Genomic DNA, 24764 nt, shown 5'->3' with positions numbered 1-24764 from the left:
TCCTGCTCTCACTGTTATTAGCGGCAGCATGCTTTGGCTGATGGAAGCTGTAGGCCTATCAGCTGACACCAGTGACCGTAGGTAAACTTTATACCTCTGATCACAGCTGCATGCTCATGCTGTCTTTTGACAGCGTGGAAACCATGGCTCTTTGACCGCCAGGGATGATTTGCTGATCAGAAGCGGTGTTTGGTAAAGTCCATGTTTGGTGTCCATGGCCGAACAGTGGGTGTTCGGTACAGACGCAGAACTTCACTGTTCGGGTTCGCAAATCTCTAGTGGTGACATGTTTCTGTATGAAAAAGGGTCATATTTTGCTCTTATTTTGGACCACGGTATCCTCTATGTCCGCATACGCACAAACTAGCGAAGTACTGTATATGACTATATTCTTAGATCTTTCATACACATTTGATTAGATTTGTCTAAGACTGTTGTTTTCTGCTGGACAGACCTACCACAATATATGATAAACATTTAACTTAGCACTATGGTCCCCATTCCACACTTTTGTTTCTTTAACCCCTTCCTGACCTGTGACGCCACGTAGGCGTCATGAAAGTTGGTGCTAATCTGACCTGTGACGCCAATGTGGCATCATGGCAGGATTGCGTTCCTGCAGATTGGGTGAAAAGGTCAACTAAAATTTCACCCGACCTGCAGGGACAGGGGGAGTGGTACTTCAACCCAGGGGGGGTGTCTTTGCCCCCACGTGGCTACGATCGCTCTGATTGGCTGTTGAAAGTGAAACAGCCAATCAAAGCAATTTGAAATATTTCACCTATGAAACTTGGTGAAATATTACAATCCAGCCATGGCCGATGCTGCGATAACATCGGCTATGGCTGGAGACCACGATCTGCCCCGACCACCAACTGACAGCGGCGATCTGCCGCTGTCAGTCTTTCCTCCCCTTTGTTCTGTCCTCTGCTACCCTCCTCTCCTCTGCGCCTACCCCCGGCCTCCCCTCTGCCCCCCCTCTGTCCGATCCCACCCCCCATAATTACTGAGTCCTGGTGTCCCTCCCGATGTCCGTCCGTCTTCAGCGATGGGCGCCGCCATCTTCCAAAATGGCAGGCACATGCGCAGTGTGCCTGCTGAATCTGCCAGCCAGCGGATTCATTCCAGGTACATTTTGCTCATTGTGATAGAACCTATCACAGTGATCAAAATAAAAAAAAATAGTAAATAAAGCCCCCTTATCACCCCCATAGGTAGGGAAAATAATGAAATAAAGAAAATATATTTTTAATTTTCCACTAGGGTTAGGGTTAGGGTTGCAATTAGGGTTAGGGTTAGAATTAGGGTTAGGGTTGCAATTAGGGTTAGGGTTAGAATTAGGGTTTCAATTAGGGTTAGGGTTAGAATTAGGGTTAGGGTTGCAATTAGGGTTGGGGTTAGAATTAGGGTTAGAGTTAGAATTAGAATTAGGGTTAGAATTAGCCTATGTGCACACTGTGCGGATTGGCCGCTGCGGATTCGTGGCAGTTTTCCATCACGTTTACAGTACCATGTAAACCTATGGAAAACCAAATCCGCTGTGCCCATGGTGCGGAAAATACCGTGCGGAAACGCTGCCCGTTGTATTTTCCGCAGCATGTCAATTCTTTGTGCGGATTCTGCAGCGTTTTACACCTCTTCCTCAATAGGAATCCACAGGTGAAATCCGCACAAAAAACACTGGAAATACGCAAGTAAAAAGCAATGCATTTTACCTGGGATTTTTCAAAAACGGTGCGGAAAAATCCGCACACGAATCTGCAACGTGGGCACATAGCCTTAGGGTTAGGGTTGGAACTAGAGTTAGGGTTGGAATTAGGGTTAGGGTTGGAATTAGGGTTAAGATTAGGGTTAGGGGTGTTTTAGGTTTAGGGATAGGCTTATGGGTATGGTTAGGGTTGGGATTAGGTTTGGTTGTGTGTTGGGGTTGGTTAGGTTTGTGCTTAGGGTTGGGATTAGGGTTAGGGGTGTGTTGGGGTTAGGGTTGTTGTTAGGGGTGTGTTGGGGTTAGGGTTGTGATTACAGTTATGCTTAGAGTTGGGATTAAGGTTAGGGGTGTGTTGGGGTTAGTGTTGGAGTTAGAATTGAGGTGTTTCCACCGTTTAGGCACATCAGAGGGTCTCCAATCGCGAGATGGTGCTACCATTGATTCCAGCCAATCTTGCGTTCAAAAAGTCAAATGGTGCTCCCTCCCTTCCGAGCCCTGACGTGCACCCAAACAGTGGTTTACCCAAACATATGGGGTATAAGCATACTCAGAAAAATTTTTACAACAACATTGGGGGTCTAATTTCTCCTGTTACCCTTGGAAAAATAAAAAATGGGGGCTAAAAAATTATTTTTGTGGGGAAAAAATGATTTTTTTTTCACAGCACTGCGTTATAAAATTCTGTGAAGCACTTGGGGGTTCAAAATGCTCATCACACATCTAGATAAGTTCCTTGGGGGGTCTAGTTTCCAAAATGGGGTCACTTGTGGTGGGTTTCTACTGTTTAGGTGCATCAGGGGCTCTGCAAATGCAACATGATGCCCGCATACCATTCCATCAAAGTCTGCATTTCAAAATGTCACTACTTTTCTTTTGAGCCCTGATGTGTGCCCAAACAGTGCTTTACCCCACATATGGGGTATCAGCGTACTCAGGACAAACTGGACAACAACTATTGGGGTCCAGTTTCTCCTGTTACCCTTGTAAAAATAAAAAAATTGTGGGCTAAAAAATAATTTTTGAGGAAAGAAAAATGAATTTTTATTTTCATGGCTCTGCGTTATAAACTTCTGTGAAGCACTTGGGGGTTCAAAGTGCTCACCACACATCTAGATAAGTTCCTTGGGGGGTTTAGTTTCCAAAATGGTGTCACTTGTGGGGGAGCTCCAATGTTTAGGCACACAGGGGCTCTCCAAACGCGACATAGTGTTCACTAGCGATTGGAGCTAATTTTTCATTCAAAAAGTCAAATGGCACTCCTTCCCTTCCGAGCCAAACAGTGGTTTACCCCCACATGTGAGGTATCAGTGTACTCAGGAGAAATTGCCCAACAAATTTTAAGATCCATTTTATCCTGTAGCCCATGTGAAATTGAAAAAATTGAGGCTAAAATCATTTTTTTGTGAAAAAAAAGTAATTTCTCATTTTTATGGATCAAGTTGTGAAGCAGCTGGGGGTTCAAAGTGCTCACTATGCATCTATATAAGTTCCTTGGGGGGTCTAGTTTCCAAAATGGGGTCACTTGTGGGGGAGCTCCAATCTTTAGGCACACAAGGGTCTCCAAACGCGACATGGTGTCCGCTAAAGATTGGAACCAATTTTTCATTCAAAAAGTCAAATGGCGTTCCTTCCCTTCGTGCACCCAAACAGTGATCCCCCCCACATATGGGGTATTGGCGTACTCAGGACAAATTGTACAACAACTTTCGGGGTCCAATTTCTCCTTTTACCCTTGGGAAAATAAAAAAATTGTTGCTAAAATTTCATTTTTGTGACTAAAATGTTAAATGTTCACTTTTTCCTTCCATGTTGCTTCTGCTGCTGCGAAACACCTGAAGGGTTAATGAACTTCTTGAATGTGGTTTTGAGCCCCTTTGAGGGGTGCAGTTTTTAGAATGGTGTCACTTTTGGGTATTTTCATCCATATAGACTGACTTCAAATGTGAGGAGGTCCCTAAAAAAAATAGTTTTGTAAATTTTGTTGTAAAAATGAGAAATCGCTGGTCAAATTTTAACCCTTATAACTTCCTAGCAAAAAAAAATTTTGCTTCAAAAATTGTGCTGATGTAAAATAGACATGTGGGTAATGTTATTTATTAACTATCTGGTGTCACATAATTCTCTGGTTTAACAGAATACAAATTTAAAATTTGAAAATCGCAAAATTTTCGCCAAATTTCTGTTTTTTCTTACAAATAAACGCAAAAATTATTGACCTAAATTTACCACTAACATGAAGCTCAATATGTCATGAAAAAATAATCTCAGAATCGCTACGATCCGTTCAAGCGTTCTTGAGTTATTACCTCATAAAGGGACACTGGTCAGAATTGAAAAAAATGACCAGGTCATTAAGGTCAAAATAGGCTGGGTCATGAAGGGGTTAAGTCACTTTTCCTTTTTGTCTTGTGGCATTAGTTGCAATTTTTAGTGCCAAATTCATCAAAATGGCGCATGTCATTCATGAGTCAAATAGGCTTTCTTCCTGTCTTGAATAGTTTTTGCGATTTTTGCACCAAAAGTTACAAAACTTTTGCCAAAATACGGGGATACTGAAAAATATACCAGACAAAAATATGCTCCAAATTTTGCGACTTTTTGAAAAGTTGCAGTTGATGGAATCATGCAAGACCATCTAGAATTATCATTCTCTGCCCACTTCTGTATACAGCTGTTTTTTCCCACGTTATACCACCTTCCTGTTGGAATGAACATTGCAACTTTTCTACAATTTAAAAAAAAAAAAAATTTTAAGTCACAATTGAGAAGCCCAGCCTACAGCTTATTTATATATAACTAATTATTCTAGGTTTCACACCCATTTTTCAAAAAACAGAAGTAGTGGGTTAAAATAGATAAAGTTATAATTTTTTTTCAAAATGATGTTGATGATGGCCAAAAATTGGGGAAAAGGCCTTGATGAATTCCCCTTTAATATATGCACCAATCTACTATACATGCCACTGCTAAAATAACAATAGGTTGTACACACTTCCAAGCAACTTAACCTCTTAACCCTGGGAGCTTTTTTCGGCTTTGCATTTTAATTTTTTGCTCCCCTTCTCCCCAGAGCCATGACTTTTTTATTTTTCCATCGATATGGCCATGTGAGGGCTTGTTTTTTGCGGGACGAGTTGTAATTTTGAATGACACTATTGGTTTTAGCATTTCGTGTACTAGAAAACAGGAAACAAATTCCAAGTGCGGTGAAATTGCAAAAAAAGTGCAATCCCACACTGCAATGTTTTTTGTTTGTGGCTCTTTTACTAAATAAACTAACCTGCCATTATAATTCTCAGCAGCGGGTGGAATCGCGATTTCACTAGCGGCTATTGTGGGCTGTTTTGAACAGCTGACATGTCACCCAGAGAGATGGCGGCTCACTAACGGAGCCCACATCAAAGGGAGCGAGTCCGACACCGGCATAAATGTACACCCAATGTCGCAAAGGGGTTAATGTTGAATTACACAAAACAAGATTTTAAAATTTAAAGCAATACATTTTTTCTGACTTAAATGTATTTCTAAATTATATACATTGAGGAAAGTTTATTAAAACTACCTAAAAGAAAGTGGGTTGTTGCCCAGAGCAACCAATTCCATTGCTGCTTTCATTTTAAAAGGCATGTTGAAAAAAAGTTAAGCTTTGATTGATTGCTAGATGCAACAAGGAAAGTTTTGATAAATGAGGCACATAGGCCTGATTTCTTGGGACTGATATTTCGTATGCAAGTTTTAATGATGGCCATACAAGACTAAAGTTCCCCTAATTCATTAAGAGGTGCATCCACAATTAATGAATTAGGCGCATATTATCACTGGTGTGCTCCTTTGTGGTGCACTTTGTCACAAATTTTCCTCCAGTCAGAGACTGGAGTACATTTCTGGAGTAAGTTATGTCACTAAGGTGGTGTCATGCTTTAAGAATTTGTCATGTAAGCTTCACCATGCAGCATCTCACCCGTGATGTGCCTACTTTGGCGGTCTGTCCTGGACTGTTGTAAATTCACCAAAAGCTGCAAAATTTTATCAGAACTTTAAAAAGTCACAGGCCGGGATCACACATGCGAGAAACACGGCCGAATCTCACATGTTAATACCCGGCACTGCCGCCGGCACTCAGGAGTGGAGCGCGCGGCCGTATAGCAATACATGCAGCTGCATGCTCCGCTCCCAAGTGCCGGCGGCAGTGCCGGGTATTAACATGTGAGATTCGGCCGTGTTTCTCGCATGTGTGATCCAGGCCTAAATCAAAATCTGGAGAAAACACTTTGATGAATCTGGACCACAATGATTTTGAGTCTTTTCTTATTAAATGTGCATCATCTTAAAAAGTCTCACATTTACATAGTTAATATGGATGAAAAGAGACGAATGTCCAACAAGTTCAACCGAGGAATGGGAAAGAACAAAGGAGAGGGGCACATACACAACCACAATGTATGATCCAGTCCACCCTAAAAGATCTAATCTTTCCCTCCTGATCCCTATTATTGATCCACTTTACTAAACATTCAGAATAGAATTTTCCACATTTACATAAGTATTTGTTATTTTTAGCATTATGTTATTATCTTGTAATAGTTTTTCATGAGCTCAAACTGTAACTTTCACCATTTAAAGGCAATACTTACATCTATAACTATTGAAGGAACCTCAAATATGATGTTTTTAGTTGCCAATTTTAGTTTCTTGTTCTTAAGATCTGTGGCGAGGGCAGTGACTCTGATGTTATTACCAGAACGTACAAATCTCTGATAATGAAAAGGATGAAGCTGAAAACTTGTCTCCAGATCTAGAATAAAAAACAGTTCTATAGTTAAAGAGCTGTAAATATTACATGCACTTGTCATCAGAGGTATAGATATAGGCAGGTATAGCTCATATCTGGTGCCTAGAGTAACAAGTATGAGAACACCAATCTTATAAATGGCACATGACACTGTCACTTGGGGGTCCATTTGTAGCTCTTTTAATCTCTTATATACATCTACCGTACATGTATGGCGGAGATGAGTCCTGCTTGTATAGAGATGGCCCAGGAGGTGAGCCGGCTTCATACCATGTGAGGGCTGGCTGTGTTACTTGGTCTGCACCTTAGAGTAACTGATGCAATTGGAGTATTGCAACAGGGTAACTTCTTAAATGCACCTGTCAGCAGTAACAGAAGCATTTAAAAGTCTTCAACAGTTCTATCAGGAACTGTCCTTCCTCTGTTCACTGGCATGATGCGATTGTGGGCTGACAATGGTTGCTATGGAAGCTGGGGGGTTATTTCAAGAGGACCTTTCACTAAATTTTCCATGTTGAACTAGACACATTATATAATAGTGGCTGCGGAGCAGAATAAAACATTTTTTTTTCTCTCCGTTGCAGAGTTACTAGCAATCAAAGTACTTGGCCCCTAATGAGTTAATTTTTGTAAAGTCCAAGTTTGTGTTATCAGACAGTTTTCACTGGAGGCGTGTATTTTTTCTGCCTGTATGATGTTGCCCACTCATAAGCAGGCAGCAACACTCAAAGGAAAAAAAGAACAACCCCCCACATTAGCCTAGGTTTCTCAATGTGTGAGATGCAATGATACAGCCCTTATCTCCTGGTCTAACCTGCTTCAGCATGGGGGGATGGTTTTTAATGTGACACAGGTAAACTTATCTGCAATGCTGTTTAGCTGTAAAATTTAGGTCACTAGGGCTCAACTACTTTAATTGCTAATATCTCCACAACTGAGAGGTGAAATAAAAAAAAAACCAAACAAATATTATACCCCCCTCTATTACATTGCGTGTCCAGTGCAGCATGAAAAATTTGGAGAGAGGTCCTCTTTAATTAGCCCCAGTGTCTGTGATATTAGAACACATATAAAGCCCGTGACTTGGCTTCATAGGAGCTCATCAATTTCACTATACATAGCAATACTACAGAATAGAGGCACAGCTAGGGGTTCAGTACCTGATGAGACAAAATACATCTGAGTGCACCCATAGGTTAAGCAACAATGTACAACTTTGGTGACGCACCCTACATCAGAGGTGTCAAACTGCATTCCTCGAGGGCCACCAACAGGTCATGTTTTCAGGATTTCCTTGTATTGCACAGGTGATAATTTAATCACCTGCACAGAATGATTCCAGCACCTTGTGGAATGCTAAGGAAATCCTAAAAACATGACCTGTTGGCGGCCCTCCAGGAATGCAGTTTGACACCTCTGCCCTACATAGTGGTTATAAGGGAAACTCAGCAGATGACAATGCTTTTACTGGAAACAAATCTCTATACAAAGTCCAAGACTGATATTACTGTCATACAGTGACCATATAGTGGTAGATGCCAGTCCTGAGGACATATAAGAGATTACACTACAGTTATAGTGCAGCGCCCCAGAGTCCTGGTCGTTGCAGTACTGTGGCTCCGCCACTATGGGGAGCTGCGGTGCGTCCGATGGCACTGAAGGAGTTCATCTGATCAGGTATCACAGACACCAATACATTTCACAGCTGGGCCTCCGGGGGGAGCTAAGGGTACTATTCATTAGGCCACTCCCCACCATAGTGGGTAAACTGGGGGTCAGGCAGGAAGTTAGATCAGAAAGCTGACTGGATTGGACGAAGCAACACCTGGTGGCAGAGGGTGTTGTGGAGGAAGAGACAGTAGGGTCTCTGTCAGGGGTGGGATCCTGACAGAGGCTTGGCATTGAAAAGAACGTAACGGGTCCGCGCCAGCTCCGGGAAGCGGCGGGACCCAAGAAAGGATTAGAAGCGAGATAGATTGTGCTGAGTGAGAAACGGGATCACGCAAAGGAGAAATACCAGTAGGAGTCGTGCTGTAAGACCGAAGCAACATCCTACTGAGGCGCACTACCGGTGGCCGGAACGCCGAGGGAGTAGAATAACATTCAGCTTCAAGCAATACTCCAAACAGCGGCAGGGCAGTCAGTCTCAGGCGGGCTGTCTAACTCAAATCACCTATGAAGTCTTGGGAGGCAATTGCGGGAGAGGGGCGTCTCTAGGGTCCCGGAAGAACTCCAGGCCTACCCGACAAACGGGTGCCGTTCCTACCCGAACCTCAGGGAGGGACGGAGGATTAGCAGAACATCATCTAGTCGAGTTGTGAGGGAACATCAGAAACAGACACAACAGTTGTGGGGTACTTTCCGTAAGCACAGCAGGGAAGGACTACAACACATAGCGCTAGGGGGAAGGCACAGATTTCCTCCTGTGAAGAGAACTCTGGAAGTGTCATTGGACCGGCCGGACTTGCGTAGCCTGGTGAGCCGTATTCTGGATTGAGGACTCAGAGATCTTCAGTAAAGAGGTAAAGAGACTGCAACCTGGTGTCCTCGTTATTTACCGCGACCTGCACCTCACAACTGCACCGTTACAACACCACTTATTGCACCGGACGTCCCCCACTGACAGACAGGGCCACGGACCGGGTCTAGCCACCGTGACAACCCCAGGACTGAGACCCAGAGGCCCGGCTCCGGGTACCCCTCGGCCCTGCGGCGGTGTGGGGGCGCTCCAAACTTGGCGTCACGAACAGGATCTACTTAAGCCTGAAGAATCGGGTCATGTGTGCCTTGGAACTGTGATTTATTGTGCTTTGACTGTGCTTTATTACGAAGACTGTGTTGCGCCATTTACCGCCAAAATCCGCCGCCATTGCAGCGCTGAAGAGAGAAGGGGCGTGAAGTAGGCGTAGACAAGCTGGAGAGCGCGAACAACCATGGCCGCCCAGTCTAAATATTGTTGCATCTTAAGGGCGGGCCCGTCGACAGGAGAGATCCGCCTCCTGATCTTCTATGGCGGGCGGAGACCGAAGAAACGAAACTATGACTCAGATGAGGTGGAACTGGAGACCAGGACAGGCCTACAGAAAAGGATGGCTCCGCATCGACCCCCGTCACCAGCGGATTATTCTGACATGCCTCCGCTGGAGGATTTGGATCCTTGGGAGCTGCCGCTGGAGCATCCCGGGCCTGGACGGTCCCCGACTCATATGCCTTCCCCAGGAGGGGCTACTGCAAGTGGAGGTACCCCGTGCCGCGATCCCCGGGATGGCCACCTCACTTCTGCACACGGCCCGGTCACTGCTGCGACCGGTGACGCCCCGATGTCCCCGCCGTCTAGCACCAATGCACCGGGGGGGCATGACCTCGGGCCCTTCCCCTGGGGGGAATATCGGAACCATCTAATCGCAGAGTTCCAGCGTGAAGTGGAGCGGGAGGCGCGAGGTGAGCTGCTGGAGGGCTCCTTGCCGAAGTGGGGCGTGGTGGTTGTATACCTGCCCCAGACGGGAAAGGGCTTCGTGCAGGAGATCGGGACCGCCCTAAGAGTCCGCATCACCCGGGAGGAAGTGGAGCCCTGCCTGAGTGGAGACGGCGCCAAGTCCTTCCCGAAGCCGGGGGATGTAGTCACCTACCGTCAGCACCTAAAGGGGAGCGGATGGTGGGCTCGGGACATGCAGCGCTGCACCGCCGTTCTGGCAGTATCCCGCACCGAGGGGGAGGAGCTTGCCGCTGAAGCCGCCGCTGCTGCTGCTGCCAGCCGTATCCATCGGCCCACGCAGACCATCATTGCGGCGCACGACCTGGTCGTGCAGAAGACCCGAACCCACGAGGTATCCCTGGCCGCAGGGGTAAGCTTGGAGCCCAGTGAATCCGGCCAGCAGAAAGCCACCTGCCAGGTAAAGCCTCGGTGGGGGTTGCCTCCTGAGTAAGATTTTAAGATGCTTGGAATGTAAATAGTTAACTGTTTTCCTCCTGTTCTGCTAAAACCCGTTCAGGGTAAACTTTTAGGGGGATCCTTCTATGGACCCGGGATCCCTATTGTTTTTGGTTATTCTTCTATTTTTCTATGTTCTTCAAAAACTGTGAAATCATGAACAGTGCATGATCCGAACTTTTTGTAAATAGTTTGCACCTTATTAAAGGCGCTCCCTACTGGTTTTACTTAAAGACTCTTTGCGAAGATACCGCACTGGAACCTTTGCTGAGTATGGACTGGTAGCTTGAGAAGACACGCTACCTCACAGAGACTTGGTCCCCTCTTAAAGGGGATGTTCATTTATCGCATTTCAATAGTAAAATTGCTTAAGATAAATAGCAATAATGTCAATGAGAGAAAAGTGATGATAATGTTTGTACAAGAGAGTTATATGTGTTTGATTAGTTAAATGTGAAGGAATACTGATGATGTGCTCTGAGAAGTAAAAGGTGAAAGATAGAAGAAGGATGCAGTGGGCCCGTAGAAATAGATGTGGTGTCCAGCATGCAAGAAAGGAAGAAAGATAATGAGAAGGCTTAATGTTCGATAGACAATGTTTAGATAATGCTGATAGAAAGTTAGGATAGAAGGTAAACCCTGAGTCCTGATAGGAGTCATGTAGGGATGACTCAGTGCTCTTAAACTGAAAGTAATGTTATGTTCTATACTGTGTATAGTAGTTGAAAAGGCAGTAGGCCCTGGCTGAACGGGGCGGTCCTGTAAAAGAAAGGAGAGGCAGTAGGTCTGGTGCCGATAGGACAGGCGGTCCTGCAGAATTAAAGAAGGAGAATGAGAAAGTTAAAGTGCCTTATAATGTGATTATAGGAAGGTCTTTAGTGGATTTAGAGTGTGAGTCCTTAAAGGCAATGTTAAATTATTGTTCAACAGTTTTGCACTTAAGTAGAATGCCCGGTTGGGTAACAGGAGTTATTTATAGCCTGTAATTTATAATGTTAACCATGTTTGTAACGTTCAAGTGTCCTCACCTCCCATAAAGGGAAGCTCTGTTCAAATATGCTTATTGTTATTGCACTCAACAAAATTGTATGTCTTTTTGCTAACTTGTATTGTTGTTTTCTTCCCAGTCCCGGAGTACTGTGTTTAACCAGGGGGGAGTGCAGCTCCCCAGAGTCCTGGTCGTTGCAGTACTGTGGCTCCGCCACTATGGGGAGCTGCGGTGCGTCCGATGGCACTGAAGGAGTTCATCTGATCAGGTATCACAGACACCAATACATTTCATAGCTGGGCCTCCGGGGGGAGCTAAGGGTGCTATTCATTAGGCCACTCCCCACCATAGTGGGTAAACTGGGGGTCAGGCAGGAAGTTAGATCAGAAAGCTGACTGGATTGGACGAAGCAACACCTGGTGGCAGAGGGTGTTGTGGAGGAAGAGACAGTAGGGTCTCTGTCAGGGGTGGGATCCTGACAGAGGCTTGGCATTGAAAAGAACGTAACGGGTCCGCGCCAGCTCCGGGAAGCGGCGGGACCCAAGAAAGGATTAGAAGCGAGATAGATTGTGCTGAGTGAGAAACGGGATCACGCAAAGGAGAAATACCAGTAGGAGTCGTGCTGTAAGACCGAAGCAACATCCTACTGAGGCGCACTACCGGTGGCCGGAACGCCGAGGGAGTAGAATAACATTCAGCTTCAAGCAATACTCCAAACAGCGGCAGGGCAGTCAGTCTCAGGCGGGCTGTCTAACTCAAATCACCTATGAAGTCTTGGGAGGCAATTGCGGGAGAGGGGCGTCTCTAGGGTCCCGGAAGAACTCCAGGCCTACCCGACAAACGGGTGCCGTTCCTACCCGAACCTCAGGGAGGGACGGAGGATTAGCAGAACATCATCTAGTCGAGTTGTGAGGGAACATCAGAAACAGACACAACAGTTGTGGGGTACTTTCCGTAAGCACAGCAGGGAAGGACTACAACACATAGCGCTAGGGGGAAGGCACAGATTTCCTCCTGTGAAGAGAACTCTGGAAGTGTCATTGGACCGGCCGGACTTGCGTAGCCTGGTGAGCCGTATTCTGGATTGAGGACTCAGAGATCTTCAGTAAAGAGGTAAAGAGACTGCAACCTGGTGTCCTCGTTATTTACCGCGACCTGCACCTCACAACTGCACCGTTACAACACCACTTATTGCACCGGACGTCCCCCACTGACAGACAGGGCCACGGACCGGGTCTAGCCACCGTGACAACCCCAGGACTGAGACCCAGAGGCCCGGCTCCGGGTACCCCTCGGCCCTGCGGCGGTGTGGGGGCGCTCCAAACTTGGCGTCACGAACAGGATCTACTTAAGCCTGAAGAATCGGGTCATGTGTGCCTTGGAACTGTGATTTATTGTGCTTTGACTGTGCTTTATTACGAAGACTGTGTTGCGCCATTTACCGCCAAAATCCGCCGCCATTGCAGCGCTGAAGAGAGAAGGGGCGTGAAGTAGGCGTAGACAAGCTGGAGAGCGCGAACAACCATGGCCGCCCAGTCTAAATATTGTTGCATCTTAAGGGCGGGCCCGTCGACAGGAGAGATCCGCCTCCTGATCTTCTATGGCGGGCGGAGACCGAAGAAACGAAACTATGACTCAGATGAGGTGGAACTGGAGACCAGGACAGGCCTACAGAAAAGGATGGCTCCGCATCGACCCCCGTCACCAGCGGATTATTCTGACATGCCTCCGCTGGAGGATTTGGATCCTTGGGAGCTGCCGCTGGAGCATCCCGGGCCTGGACGGTCCCCGACTCATATGCCTTCCCCAGGAGGGGCTACTACAAGTGGAGGTACCCCGTGCCGCGATCCCCGGGATGGCCACCTCACTTCTGCACACGGCCCGGTCACTGCTGCGACCGGTGACGCCCCGATGTCCCCGCCGTCTAGCACCAATGCACCGGGGGGGCATGACCTCGGGCCCTTCCCCTGGGGGGAATATCGGAACCATCTAATCGCAGAGTTCCAGCGTGAAGTGGAGCGGGAGGCGCGAGGTGAGCTGCTGGAGGGCTCCTTGCCGAAGTGGGGCGTGGTGGTTGTATACCTGCCCCAGACGGGAAAGGGCTTCGTGCAGGAGATCGGGACCGCCCTAAGAGTCCGCATCACCCGGGAGGAAGTGGAGCCCTGCCTGAGTGGAGACGGCGCCAAGTCCTTCCCGAAGCCGGGGGATGTAGTCACCTACCGTCAGCACCTAAAGGGGAGCGGATGGTGGGCTCGGGACATGCAGCGCTGCACCGCCGTTCTGGCAGTATCCCGCACCGAGGGGGAGGAGCTTGCCGCTGAAGCCGCCGCTGCCGCTGCTGCTGCTGCCAGCCGTATCCATCGGCCCACGCAGACCATCATTGCGGCGCACGACCTGGTCGTGCAGAAGACCCGAACCCACGAGGTATCCCTGGCCGCAGGGGTAAGCTTGGAGCCCAGTGAATCCGGCCAGCAGAAAGCCACCTGCCAGGTAAAGCCTCGGTGGGGGTTGCCTCCTGAGTAAGATTTTAAGATGCTTGGAATGTAAATAGTTAACTGTTTTCCTCCTGCCGTATTCTGGATTGAGGACTCAGAGATCTTCAGTAAAGAGGTAAAGAGACTGCAACCTGGTGTCCTCGTTATTTACCGCGACCTGCACCTCACAACTGCACCGTTACAACACCATTTATTGCACCGGACGTCCCCCACTGACAGACAGGGCCACGGACCGGGTCTAGCCACCGTGACAACCCCAGGACTGAGACCCAGAGGCCCGGCTCTGGGTACCCCTCGGCCCTGCGGCGGTGTGGGGGCGCTCCAATAGATGGTGACTTACAGATGACGTTCTTTCTGATAGAGTCATTCACTTTTTCTGTCTTTTTCATCTGGCCCAGACCACAATGACAACTTCTTCCAGCCTTGACTTGTCTGGAGAGATTGCAAGAAAGACACATTTCACTTCTCACATTTCCAGCACTGTCCCCACCTATCCCCAACCTGCACAAACCCCTTATCCTGCTGTTTCCCCGATGCTGAGCCGCTGCTGCCGTGTGTGTCCCTACTGCTATGTAGCATGGTAACAGTCATGGTAGTCCCCATATAGTAATAATGTTAACCACCGGGCCTCTTACATCATAATATGCCTCTTTTGTGCTCTCTAGATGGTAAAATTGCCTCCTGGAAAATATGAATGCCTTTTGCGAGCATCCTAAAAGTATTAATGCCTCCTGTGTGCCCTTTGATGTTTCGAACACCCTGAGTGTCCATATAATGCAATGTTGCCTATTAAAGAAGAAATCCCATGATCTTTTTTCTCTAAATCAGTGTATATGTGTATGTACTTTACTGTACTGTAAATGCGTTAATATACTCATCTACTTCCATCTTCTCCAGTATCCAGAGCCGTTCCGCTCTTTAGACTCTCACTTTATGCTCTATATGTGAGTCTCTTTACAATGTAATCCTATGGAGTCTTGTTTTCGTGCTTCATAGGTTACATTTTAAAAAATATTTCACGGTTACATAGAGTGTAGTGTGACCCGAAAGTCTGATGAGCAGCGAATTCACTCAGAAGAGGAGATGAAAGGCACTGGATACCGGAGAAGATGACAATAGGTGAGTATATTGCCACACTGACAGTATACTACATACATATATACATAGGTTTAGGGGAAAAAAAGTTCATAGGAGTGCTTCTTCAAGTACCCACTTAACATTTATATTGCCCCTTGTGAGCGCCTAAAAATAATAATGCTCATTTTAGAGTTCCCTTAGTAATTACAGGGAATCAGTCAGCAGGATTTTGGTATGTAATCTAAGAGCACCAGGGAGGTAGGGTCCCTGATTACACTAATGTGTCACTTACTGGGCTGTGTTTTTCTGTTTCAATACATTAGTGTTTTATCAACAGGAGATTATCACTACCCCAGCACTGATTAGAAGCTCTGTCACTATGCAATGTACACAGAAAGCTGTGGTGTGGTGAAGTTATACACAGATCAACAACTGCACTCTGCTAGAAAAAAAACTATAATTCTGTAATCACTGCTGGTCCTAGTAAACTAAGTGATACATTGCTGGAATCAGGGTTTCTGTCTCTTCCTCATGCTGCTATCAGATTACACAGTGAAAACCTACTAGCAGATTTCCTTTAATAGTGCCCAAAGTTCTTACAAAAAAAGCAAGCCTTCAAATAGCAATGTCAAAGGAAAAATGGAAAAGTAATAGCTCCTGGAAAAAGCAGCGATAAAAACAAAAGTCTAAACAAAGAAACTTGGGGCAGGAAGCTTCACATTACTGCATTATTACTATTAGTTGCTTGCTCCTTTATGAATATTACAGAACTCAATATATGATGCACTAATGAATGTTTACTATAGACTAGGAGGAATAGAGAGAAGTCATTCTTGACAATGTAGTTAGCTGAGAGGAGGTTGAAGGTCTGAGAGTGCCCTCTACTGTTTATTTTTGGTCATGAAAAGCTTTATATTTATATTTATACTTTACTGTAAATTGTCATAAATTGTTAATTGTTATTAAAAAAGAAAAAGTAATCGACTTTACAAACAGAGGAAACTTAGTTCTACTCACCGTCCCCAGGTCCACATCACCATTATGTCAGCACTGCAAACCGTAACAGACACAGGGAGCAGCAGCAGAGACTCAACGCTGGACCTGGGGAGGTTAAGTGAGGCTCCGTTTTTTTAAAAAAAACAATCTACAAATGGAGAGGAAGGGGTTTTATGAAACCTGAGAACCCTTTTAATGATTGCTATGACAGTAGTTTTTTTGCACTGTCTGTTTGGGGAATCGGAGATGCCATTTCTATTTGAATCCATGTTGGTTAGAATAACATGGTTCTTTAAATATAACTTTACCTATCTATTTTATTAAAGAAAAGTAGTTATGACAGTGGCTTTTAGTGCTTTTTTTCATAAGGGCTCGATTATTCCACCGTATACATCTGATGAGTGCTATCCGATTTTTTATTTGACAGCACTTGGACCAATACTATTCAATGGGGCAGCCCCAGTGATGACCAATTTTTTTTCACTGACAGAATCACTGACAAAACTGCAGCATGCTGTGATTTCACTTAGAAATAGGATGCCACTCAATCATTCAAGTCTATGGGAACGTGGAAATCATCAGACTGCACTCAGTCTGACATACAAGTGCAGTCCAATTTTCGGGGCAAAAAATGCAATAAAGAAGATGGAGAAATTTTGTAATCCATCGTCTCCTCACAGTGTGCTCCGATTCTCTCACCCTAGAGAATCGCATCACACTATGCTGACATTCGGCTCAAGCTCTGATCAGAATCTAATCATGGAATTTGAATGGAATTGAATGCAATATATCTTCTCTTTAACACCCTGGGGCCTGATCAAATTGCAGGTAATGTAACCTGCCATCAGAAATATGCAACAGATTCTATTATAGGGATATGCTAGCTTCCATATTTTTTTATTTTTCTTTTAAAAAATGTTGGCATTACAGAATATCCCTATTCTTTCTACATCTCATTTCAAAAATGAAATGAGCTTCAAAATAATTGAATGTTGCATGACAGCTATATCATAACTCCCAACTTTCCAGGAAGAAAAGAGGGAGAGATCATGTAGTGCCAAAAACAGCAATATGTTGGGCTATGCCCTTCTTCACGACCCTAGCCACACCCATTTACCATTTCTCCTCTTGCTCTAAAGAAACTGTTAAAAAGTGATAAATGGATACTGTAAAAGTACTGAATACTTGAGGGACTGTAGACTTTTGGTCCAAGCCTGGACTACCCCTATTAGAGTGCAATAAAATGCATTTCTAAATAAAATCATGTTTTTCCAATTTTATTGGAGGTGGGGGCTCTTTATGTTTATATTTTGTAATTCATACAATGTACGTAGTGGTCCTCTCTGGGATTCCAACTTTCTCTGGTTATGTGTTATGACACCTCTGGCACCATATGTGAGGGGAAATATATGTCGCAAAGGTTATTATCCTGTGTGATGGGAAAGCCCTAAGTTTTCCTCCAGCATGATATGTGCTGAGAGTAAACCAGTAGTTCCCTGGGTCTGGATTTCATGGTGAGTAGGTCAGAGATGGGCAGGAGTATTTTGGGCATGCTCGTAGATTTAGTTTGTGTCGCCGCAGTTGCATGATTTGCGGCTGCTAGACAGCCTGAATACATGTGGGGTTGCCTGTTTATTAGGGAATTCCCACATGTGTTCAGGCTGTCTAGCAGCCGCAAATCCAACATACTCGCTCATCACTATCAGATGTTTTGCTGGGAAGGCATTGCACCCGCCATACAATCTTTATATTGTATATATATATATATATATATATATATATATATATATATATATATATATATACACACACACACAATATATACATATATATATATATATATATACAGTGTATATATATATATATATATATATATATATATATATATATATATATAAATGGAGGCAACCCTCCAAAATTAGTGCAAATGATAGGACTTTTTTGGCCTGTGTGTCGACAGTTCAGTTCATAGTATGAAGCTTTCTGCTTGACAAAGGTTCACACTATCAAATCAAAATGTCACCATATGCGCCATGAAAGTCCAATAATTTGCACTATTTTTGGAGTGCTGCTTCCTTATTTTGTTTTTACTATTTGGATTAGGCCGGTTTCACACGTCAGTGGCTCCGGTACGTGAGGTGACAGTTTCCTCACGTACCGGAGACACTGACACATGTAGACCCATTAAAATCAATCCATCTGTGCAGATGTCATTGATTTTTTGCGGACCGTGTCTCCTTGTGCCAAACATGGAGACATGTCAGTGTTCGTGGGAGCGCACGTATTACACGGACCCATTAAAGTCAATGGGTCCGTGTAAAACACGGACCATACACGGACCTTCTCCGTGTGCAGTCCATGTGGTGTGCAGGAGACAGCGCTACAGTAAGCGCTGTCCCCCCCACATGGTGCTGAAGCCGCGATTCATATCTTCTGTGCAGCAGCGTTTGCTGCATAGAAGATATGAATAATAGTGTTTATAAGAAAGATCTATCTGTCCGCCGCCCTCCCACCCCCTGTGCGCCCCCCCGCTGTTCTGAAAATACTCACCCCCTTCCCTTGTTGGCTGTCGCTGCTTCCTGTCCTGGCCGCACCTTGGCTTCTACTGTATGCGGTCACGTGGGGCCGCCGATTAGAGTCATGAATATGTGGCTCCACCTCCCATAGGGGTGGAGCCGCCTATTCATGACTGTAAATGAGCGGCCCCATGTGACCGCATACAGTAGAAGGGGCGGCCAGCACAGGAAGCATCGACAGCCAACGAGGGAAGCGGGTGAGTATTTTCAGAACAGTGGGGGGCGCACAGGGGGTGGGAGGGTGGCGGACAGATAGATCTTTCTTTTAAACACTATTATTCATATCTTCTATGCAGCAAACGCTGCTGCACAGAAGATATGAATCGCGGCTTCAGCACGATGCAGTGTACCACACGCGTGGGTACCACACGCTCCGTGTGGTACCCACTCGGCACACGGGCGGCACACGTGTGCCGCACGTATGGCCTACGTGAGCTCACGGGCACACAGACACGGATAACTCCGGTACCGATTTTTTCTGGTACCGGAATTATCTGGACATGTGGGACAGCCCTTAGGCTGTTGCCTGGGAAATTTTGCTCACACATTTGCTCTTCTGTTGATATATAGCTGGTGCCGCTTTTTTCCTTTGCCTTCAGATTTTAGAGAGAAGAAACAATGGTTGGTAACATTCAAAGACAAAAGCAATATCGACACAGAAATAATCAAATTATTGATACCGTCTCCGCATTAACCTTGCTATGAGGATAAACTTATGAGAATTCATACCTCAGTACTTCCTTACCTTTGCCTGGACTGACATCAATCTCTATGTTTTCAGTCCAGAATTGCTCCAGAGCTTTACCATTATACATCATCTCTTGACCACTGAGAGTTACACTGAATTTTTTGGGTTCAAAGCCTCGGTTATGAATGCGACATAGAAGAATGATTGTCTGTCCAATTAGAGGGGACTGTGCCAACTTCAAGGACACATTGAAGTCCAGTGCCACAATTGAATCTCTTTCCGTAAATGGTTTCATAAATTTCAATTTCCCTAAAGCTTTTTCAAATACAGTCCTTTCCTCAGCAGATCCTATAGAATAAAATAGGAGAGAGTGAACATTATCCACCATAGAAGTAATACAAATGTTATGATTTCTGTCACTGAGAGTTATATTTACCATCCTCATACTTGTATTGGTTTGTTATATCTTCTCTGGTGTTACTTCCCACACTTTTCGTACTTATGCACTGGCCAATGGTGAGGGTGTCCACTTTTCCTTGTTCTACGCCACCATCGTGTAGAACCCAGTGAATTACATCACCATTCACTTCCGTAAACACGAATGCAACATCGTAATCTACATCTACATCTCCTTCTTTGATTGCTTTCACGGGGGCTGGGCCACAGCAATACGTCCCTGAATGAATACAGAATAAGATAAACCAAATGGCAAGCCTACATACAATATGAGCTCATGCAGTATATATGTATATACATGCCTCCACTGATCTCTTGTGGGGTGGGATCTAAAACTTGCCAGCCATCATAGCCTGGAGGGAGGTCTTTCCTTGCCATCCAACCTTCATCCCAGACATGAAAATTCCTATATAGTATTTTACAACATTTCATTATGAGAATATGCTAGTGTAGTTGTAATAATGAGAATTTAGGAAATAATTTGACTGGAAAATAATTTTGTAGCTTGCTTACCAACATGTGTCAACAAACCAAACTTATAAAGAACAAAATGAGTCAATAATATAAAAATTACATAATAAAAATAAGAATAATGCAATGTCCAAAGATGAAGTGACCAGATCAAGATATATCCCAAATATCAATGTATTTAGTCATCAAAAAGGAAAATTAATCTTGAACAGCCATGTGGGATTATAATTGCTATGAAATGGCTTCTTCAGGGGTAATCAAGACTTTACACCTGATGAAGCCAGTTCATAGCAATACGCATAGGGGATCTATTCTCACCTGACAATGCAAGCCTAGATTTATTCAGGATAGCTTCTACTAATATTTCATTGTGACTCCTAGCGATATATTCTTGAATATTTGGACTATCCAGAATAAATTGCATATCGTATTTTTCTAATACCCCTAGTGCCCTTGTACATCAATGCTGAATAACCAGGTATCTGGCATTAATTTAGTAAGGCGAAGAAAGAGAAGGTAACATTACTGGTTTGGTGTCGTCAATTATATTGGTTTAGGACTTTTAAGTAACATGTATTAGTCTGTGAATGTATACCAAGCAGCCTCTCCTTGAAATCTGTTCTCACCAGACACTGTCTCCTTGTGCGGGCTCCAACTTCTTCCCAGTTTCATCATAATACTCGTCAACCGTTAGGCTCAAGTTTGTATCATGGGCAGATTGAAAGTTTGTCACTACACGAGCAGGAATTCCCAGGAATCTCAGCACTGCAAAGACAAAAAAATCCGAGAGATTGGAGGTGGAGGCCAAATATATTGTCATACTAACTGTAGAGTGGCCATATAACATAAAGAAAGGATGGCTGTTACCGCTGACTATCATATGGGTATGGTCTTGTTTTGACTCTCCCTTCATGAGAGATGTTGGTGGAAAGAAGGAACATCATGTTGAAATACATGTTGGATTCTTTGCTCCGTTGGAATATTTCAATTTATTGTCAGGCTGCGACTTATTCCCCTTTTCCCACCAAAAACACATGAATGCTCAGTATGTATTTATATAGCCGGAGGCTGAGCAAGCATTCGTCCAACAACTGTCTAATGGGTATGCACACCTTTAGATGTGTAGATCTTAAAGGGGAAGTCCAGTCTCTCACTTTATGCAACTGCAGACTGCTCATTGGTGGCACTGTGTGGTGTGCATGCTGTCACAATTCCCCAGTATTCCCCATTTGAGTGGGTCACATTTATGTGATTTGCATACTTGCGATCACATGCTGATTAGACTCAACCAGACTTCTTTCAAATCTCTTCTATTGAGAAAAGCCAGGGGGAGTCTAGTCAGCACATGGTCGCAAGTATGCAAATTGGATGCATGTAGTCATGTGACCACCCAGTCGCATGAAGCATACAGAGGATTCGTGACCCATCACTATTTGGCATAGAACATCGAGTGGCTGCTGAGTTTTCATAGGAGACCATACAACCTCTTTAAAATATATATAAAATGTAGCAGATTGCTAATATGCAGTAAGTCATATATTGCAATAAGGTAATGAAAACACAACCTGGTGGGCTACGTAAAAGTTTCCACAGTAAATATGCTCTGGAATGTAGAAAACAATATTGCACCCTTAGTGTAATAATTAGTGTTGAGCGATACTTTCCGATATCGGAAAGTATCGGTATCGGAAAGTATCGGCCGATACCGTCACAGTATCGGAATCCAATCCGATACCGATACCCGATCCCAATGCAAGTCAATGGGACGAAAATATCGGAATTAAAATAAACCCTTTATACACTTGTAGGTTCATTCTACATGAAGGAAAACAACTAAGAATATTGTAGGATGTATTGGGGGACGTGGCGGAGATATTAAAGGGACAGAGGTTTAGCCCAATGTAATAGAATAGCAGGATTTTTTATTTTTTTTTATGAAGTTCGGCGTTAGAAAGAATTTGACTATGTTTTTTTTTTTTTTTTATGTCAGATATTGATGTTTCACTACTTCCACGCCCTTCACCTTCTTTTTTACTTCTCCCACGCTTTCTTCTTAATTATCCTCATCATCAGCTTCTTTGACATCAACTTCTTCACCTTATTCATCTTCTTCTTCATCTTCTACCTATTATTTTTTGGGTTACATTGTTCATATTCTTTTTATTTTACTATTATCTTCATCATATTCAACTTCTTCATCATATTCTTATTTGTGACAGGCATTCCCGTAGTTGTTATCTATAAAAGTTTGAAGATTACACCTTCCGTTCTGCCTGTCACAAAACAGTTACATTTGTCCGCGTTCAGTTTGGCCTGCAGCATCAGGCTTTATCCAGGGGCACCACGAGGAGGAACGGACTCACCCCCATACACTGCTTAGTCTTCTTCTGCTTATAATTTACATAATATTTTTTGCTCTGATATTTTGTGTTATGCTTAATGTCCTTCTGCTCTTTGTTCTGCAGCCTCTTGTTCTTCTGCTTCTCGGTCTTCCAGGTCGTCGTCGTCTCCAGGGTCGTCGTCTCCGGGGTCGTCGTCATCGGGGTGGTCTTCAGGGTCGTCGTCTCCGGGGTCGTCGTCATCGGGGTGGTCTTCGGGGTCATCGTCTCCAGGGTCGTCGTCATCACGGTGGTTGTCGTCTCTGGTGTCGTCGTCATCTTAGGGGTGGTCTTCTGGGTCATTGTGTTTAGTCTCTTGAACTTGGAAATGTAGCAGAAGGTACAAGAAGGCTGAGAAAATGCCGAGAACCAGCTGATGGAACTGGAACTCGGATGGCTACCCGAAGGTCCAAGAGCCAATGGAACTACCGAGGACCAGCTGACGTTACTGGAACCCGGTTACTAAGCAGGAGGTACCTGTGCTGAAAGCACTACCAAGGACCACCTGACGTTGGTGGAACTCGGATACCCAGAGGGAGGCACCTAAGCCAAAGGCTCTGCCCGGAACCAGCTGACGGTACTGGAACCAGGATGGGGAGCAGAAGGTACAAGAGCAAAAGACACTGCCGAGAACCAGCTGACGGTGCTGGAACCCGGATGGGTAGCCGAAGGTCCAAGAGCCAATGGAACTACCGAGGACCAGCTGACGTTACTGGAACCTGGTTACTAAGCAGGAGGTACCCGTGCCTGAAAGCACTACCAAGGACCACCTGACGTTGGTGGAACTCGGATACCAAAGGGAGGCACCTAAGCCAAAGGCTCTGCCCGGAACCAGCTGACGGTACTGGAACCAGGATGGGGAGCAGAAGGTACAAGAGCAAGTGTCTGCGTGGCTTTTGCAGGACACGATGCCGGCTGCACAGCAGGGGAACAGCTGGCGGTGCTGGACCCCACTGACACATTGGCGAGGTGTTTTTCTCTGTGCAGCTAGCACATCTGGGCCCCAACTGGCGGTGTGTTAGAGCCCAGGGACAGCAGGAGGAGGAGCAGGAGGAGGAGGAGCAGGGGGAGGGGAGTGTAGGCCGAAGCCTGCACTGGCGGCAGCTTTGGGTCTGTTGTGTCTGCGTGGCTTTTGCAGGACACGTTGCCGGCTACACAGCAGGGGAACAGCTGGCGGTGCTGGACCCCACTGACACATTGGCGAGGTGTTTGGCTCTGTGCAGCCAGCACTTCCGGACAGCAACTAGCGTTGTTGGAGCCCGGGCTCTGCAGGTGGAGCAGAGTGTAGGCCGAAGCCTAATTGAACCGATTTCAAAAGTCACCTTTAACCCCCCCTCAGGGGTTACAAAGTAGAAGAGCCACAGCTTATGCAGCAGCAGTGCTGCGCAAGTCAAAGGTTGCTCTTGTAATTTTTCTCCTTGCACACGCTGAATGGAACACGTATAACATTCAGCCCTTTATACAGTCAAACTGTGTAATGGAGGCGAGAGTTCCCTTTGTAATGAGACGCAGCACAGGTGTCAAGAATCCCACCTTGGTGCTGGGTGCAGCCTCCCGAGCGTTGTTATTTGCTGTACAGGAGTCTGCGCTGTCGTGTTATCCCCTGGCCTAGCGCCGTTAGCGCTGCCCATCTTCTGGCATCATGTAATGTCGGCCGGTGCGGTTCGCGATGCCCATGAATCCCAGCCCCGCAGTGTCTTAACATTGTTAAAACACTGCGGGGCTGGGATTCAGGGCCTGGCGCAGCACATATGTTGGCCTCTCACACTCGGGTCCTTACACCCGCTTCAGACTGTGCGGCGTCATCTGATCCCTTATCGCATGCCACGGCCATGAAGCCGCACAGTCCGAAGAAGGCGGAAGGAGAGGAGGGACAGGCGAACTGATGCACTGATCCTGCCCATCAATCACACCCTCGCAGTCCCAATAAATAAGACACCGAGGGGCGTTGTGTGGGTCAGGGCGGCCGCAGAGGCGCAGGCAGCCAAACAATGATGCCAGAAGACGGGCAGCGCTACCAAGGGGGTTGCAGCGTGTCATTACAAAGGAAAGTCACACCACCGGGACGGTTAAATGGTCACACAGAGGACACCTTTCAGACGTGTTTTCAGTTCCACATGTGCGAGGAGAATACGTTTCTGAGCCACCTTGCACACATGCAGCATTACCGCTGTACAAGGTGGCTGGATAACGTAAAAACGCCTGGGG

At 45.6% G+C, this 24764-nt stretch overlaps 1 protein-coding gene across 1 annotated transcript in view; it reads right to left on the bottom strand.

The window, feature by feature from the left end:
* Window positions 1–24764, bottom strand: part of LOC143765199 (protein-glutamine gamma-glutamyltransferase 5-like) — a 139353-nt gene that overhangs the window by 10787 nt on the left and 103802 nt on the right. Inside the window, exons 7-11 of the mRNA XM_077251637.1 lie at window positions 20805–20943; window positions 20010–20113; window positions 19688–19927; window positions 19309–19599; window positions 6343–6503 (exon numbers count right to left, since the gene is read on the bottom strand). Of these exons, the coding sequence (XP_077107752.1) occupies window positions 6343–6503; window positions 19309–19599; window positions 19688–19927; window positions 20010–20113; window positions 20805–20943 (935 nt within the window). The remainder of the gene's footprint in view (window positions 1–6342; window positions 6504–19308; window positions 19600–19687; window positions 19928–20009; window positions 20114–20804; window positions 20944–24764) is intronic.

This window comes from Ranitomeya variabilis, chromosome 4, assembly GCF_051348905.1.
Source record: "Ranitomeya variabilis isolate aRanVar5 chromosome 4, aRanVar5.hap1, whole genome shotgun sequence".
Taxonomy (NCBI): Eukaryota; Metazoa; Chordata; class Amphibia; order Anura; family Dendrobatidae; genus Ranitomeya; species Ranitomeya variabilis.
The sequence above is the reverse complement of the archived record's forward strand: the minus strand, read 5'-3'. Positions and strand labels throughout refer to the sequence as shown.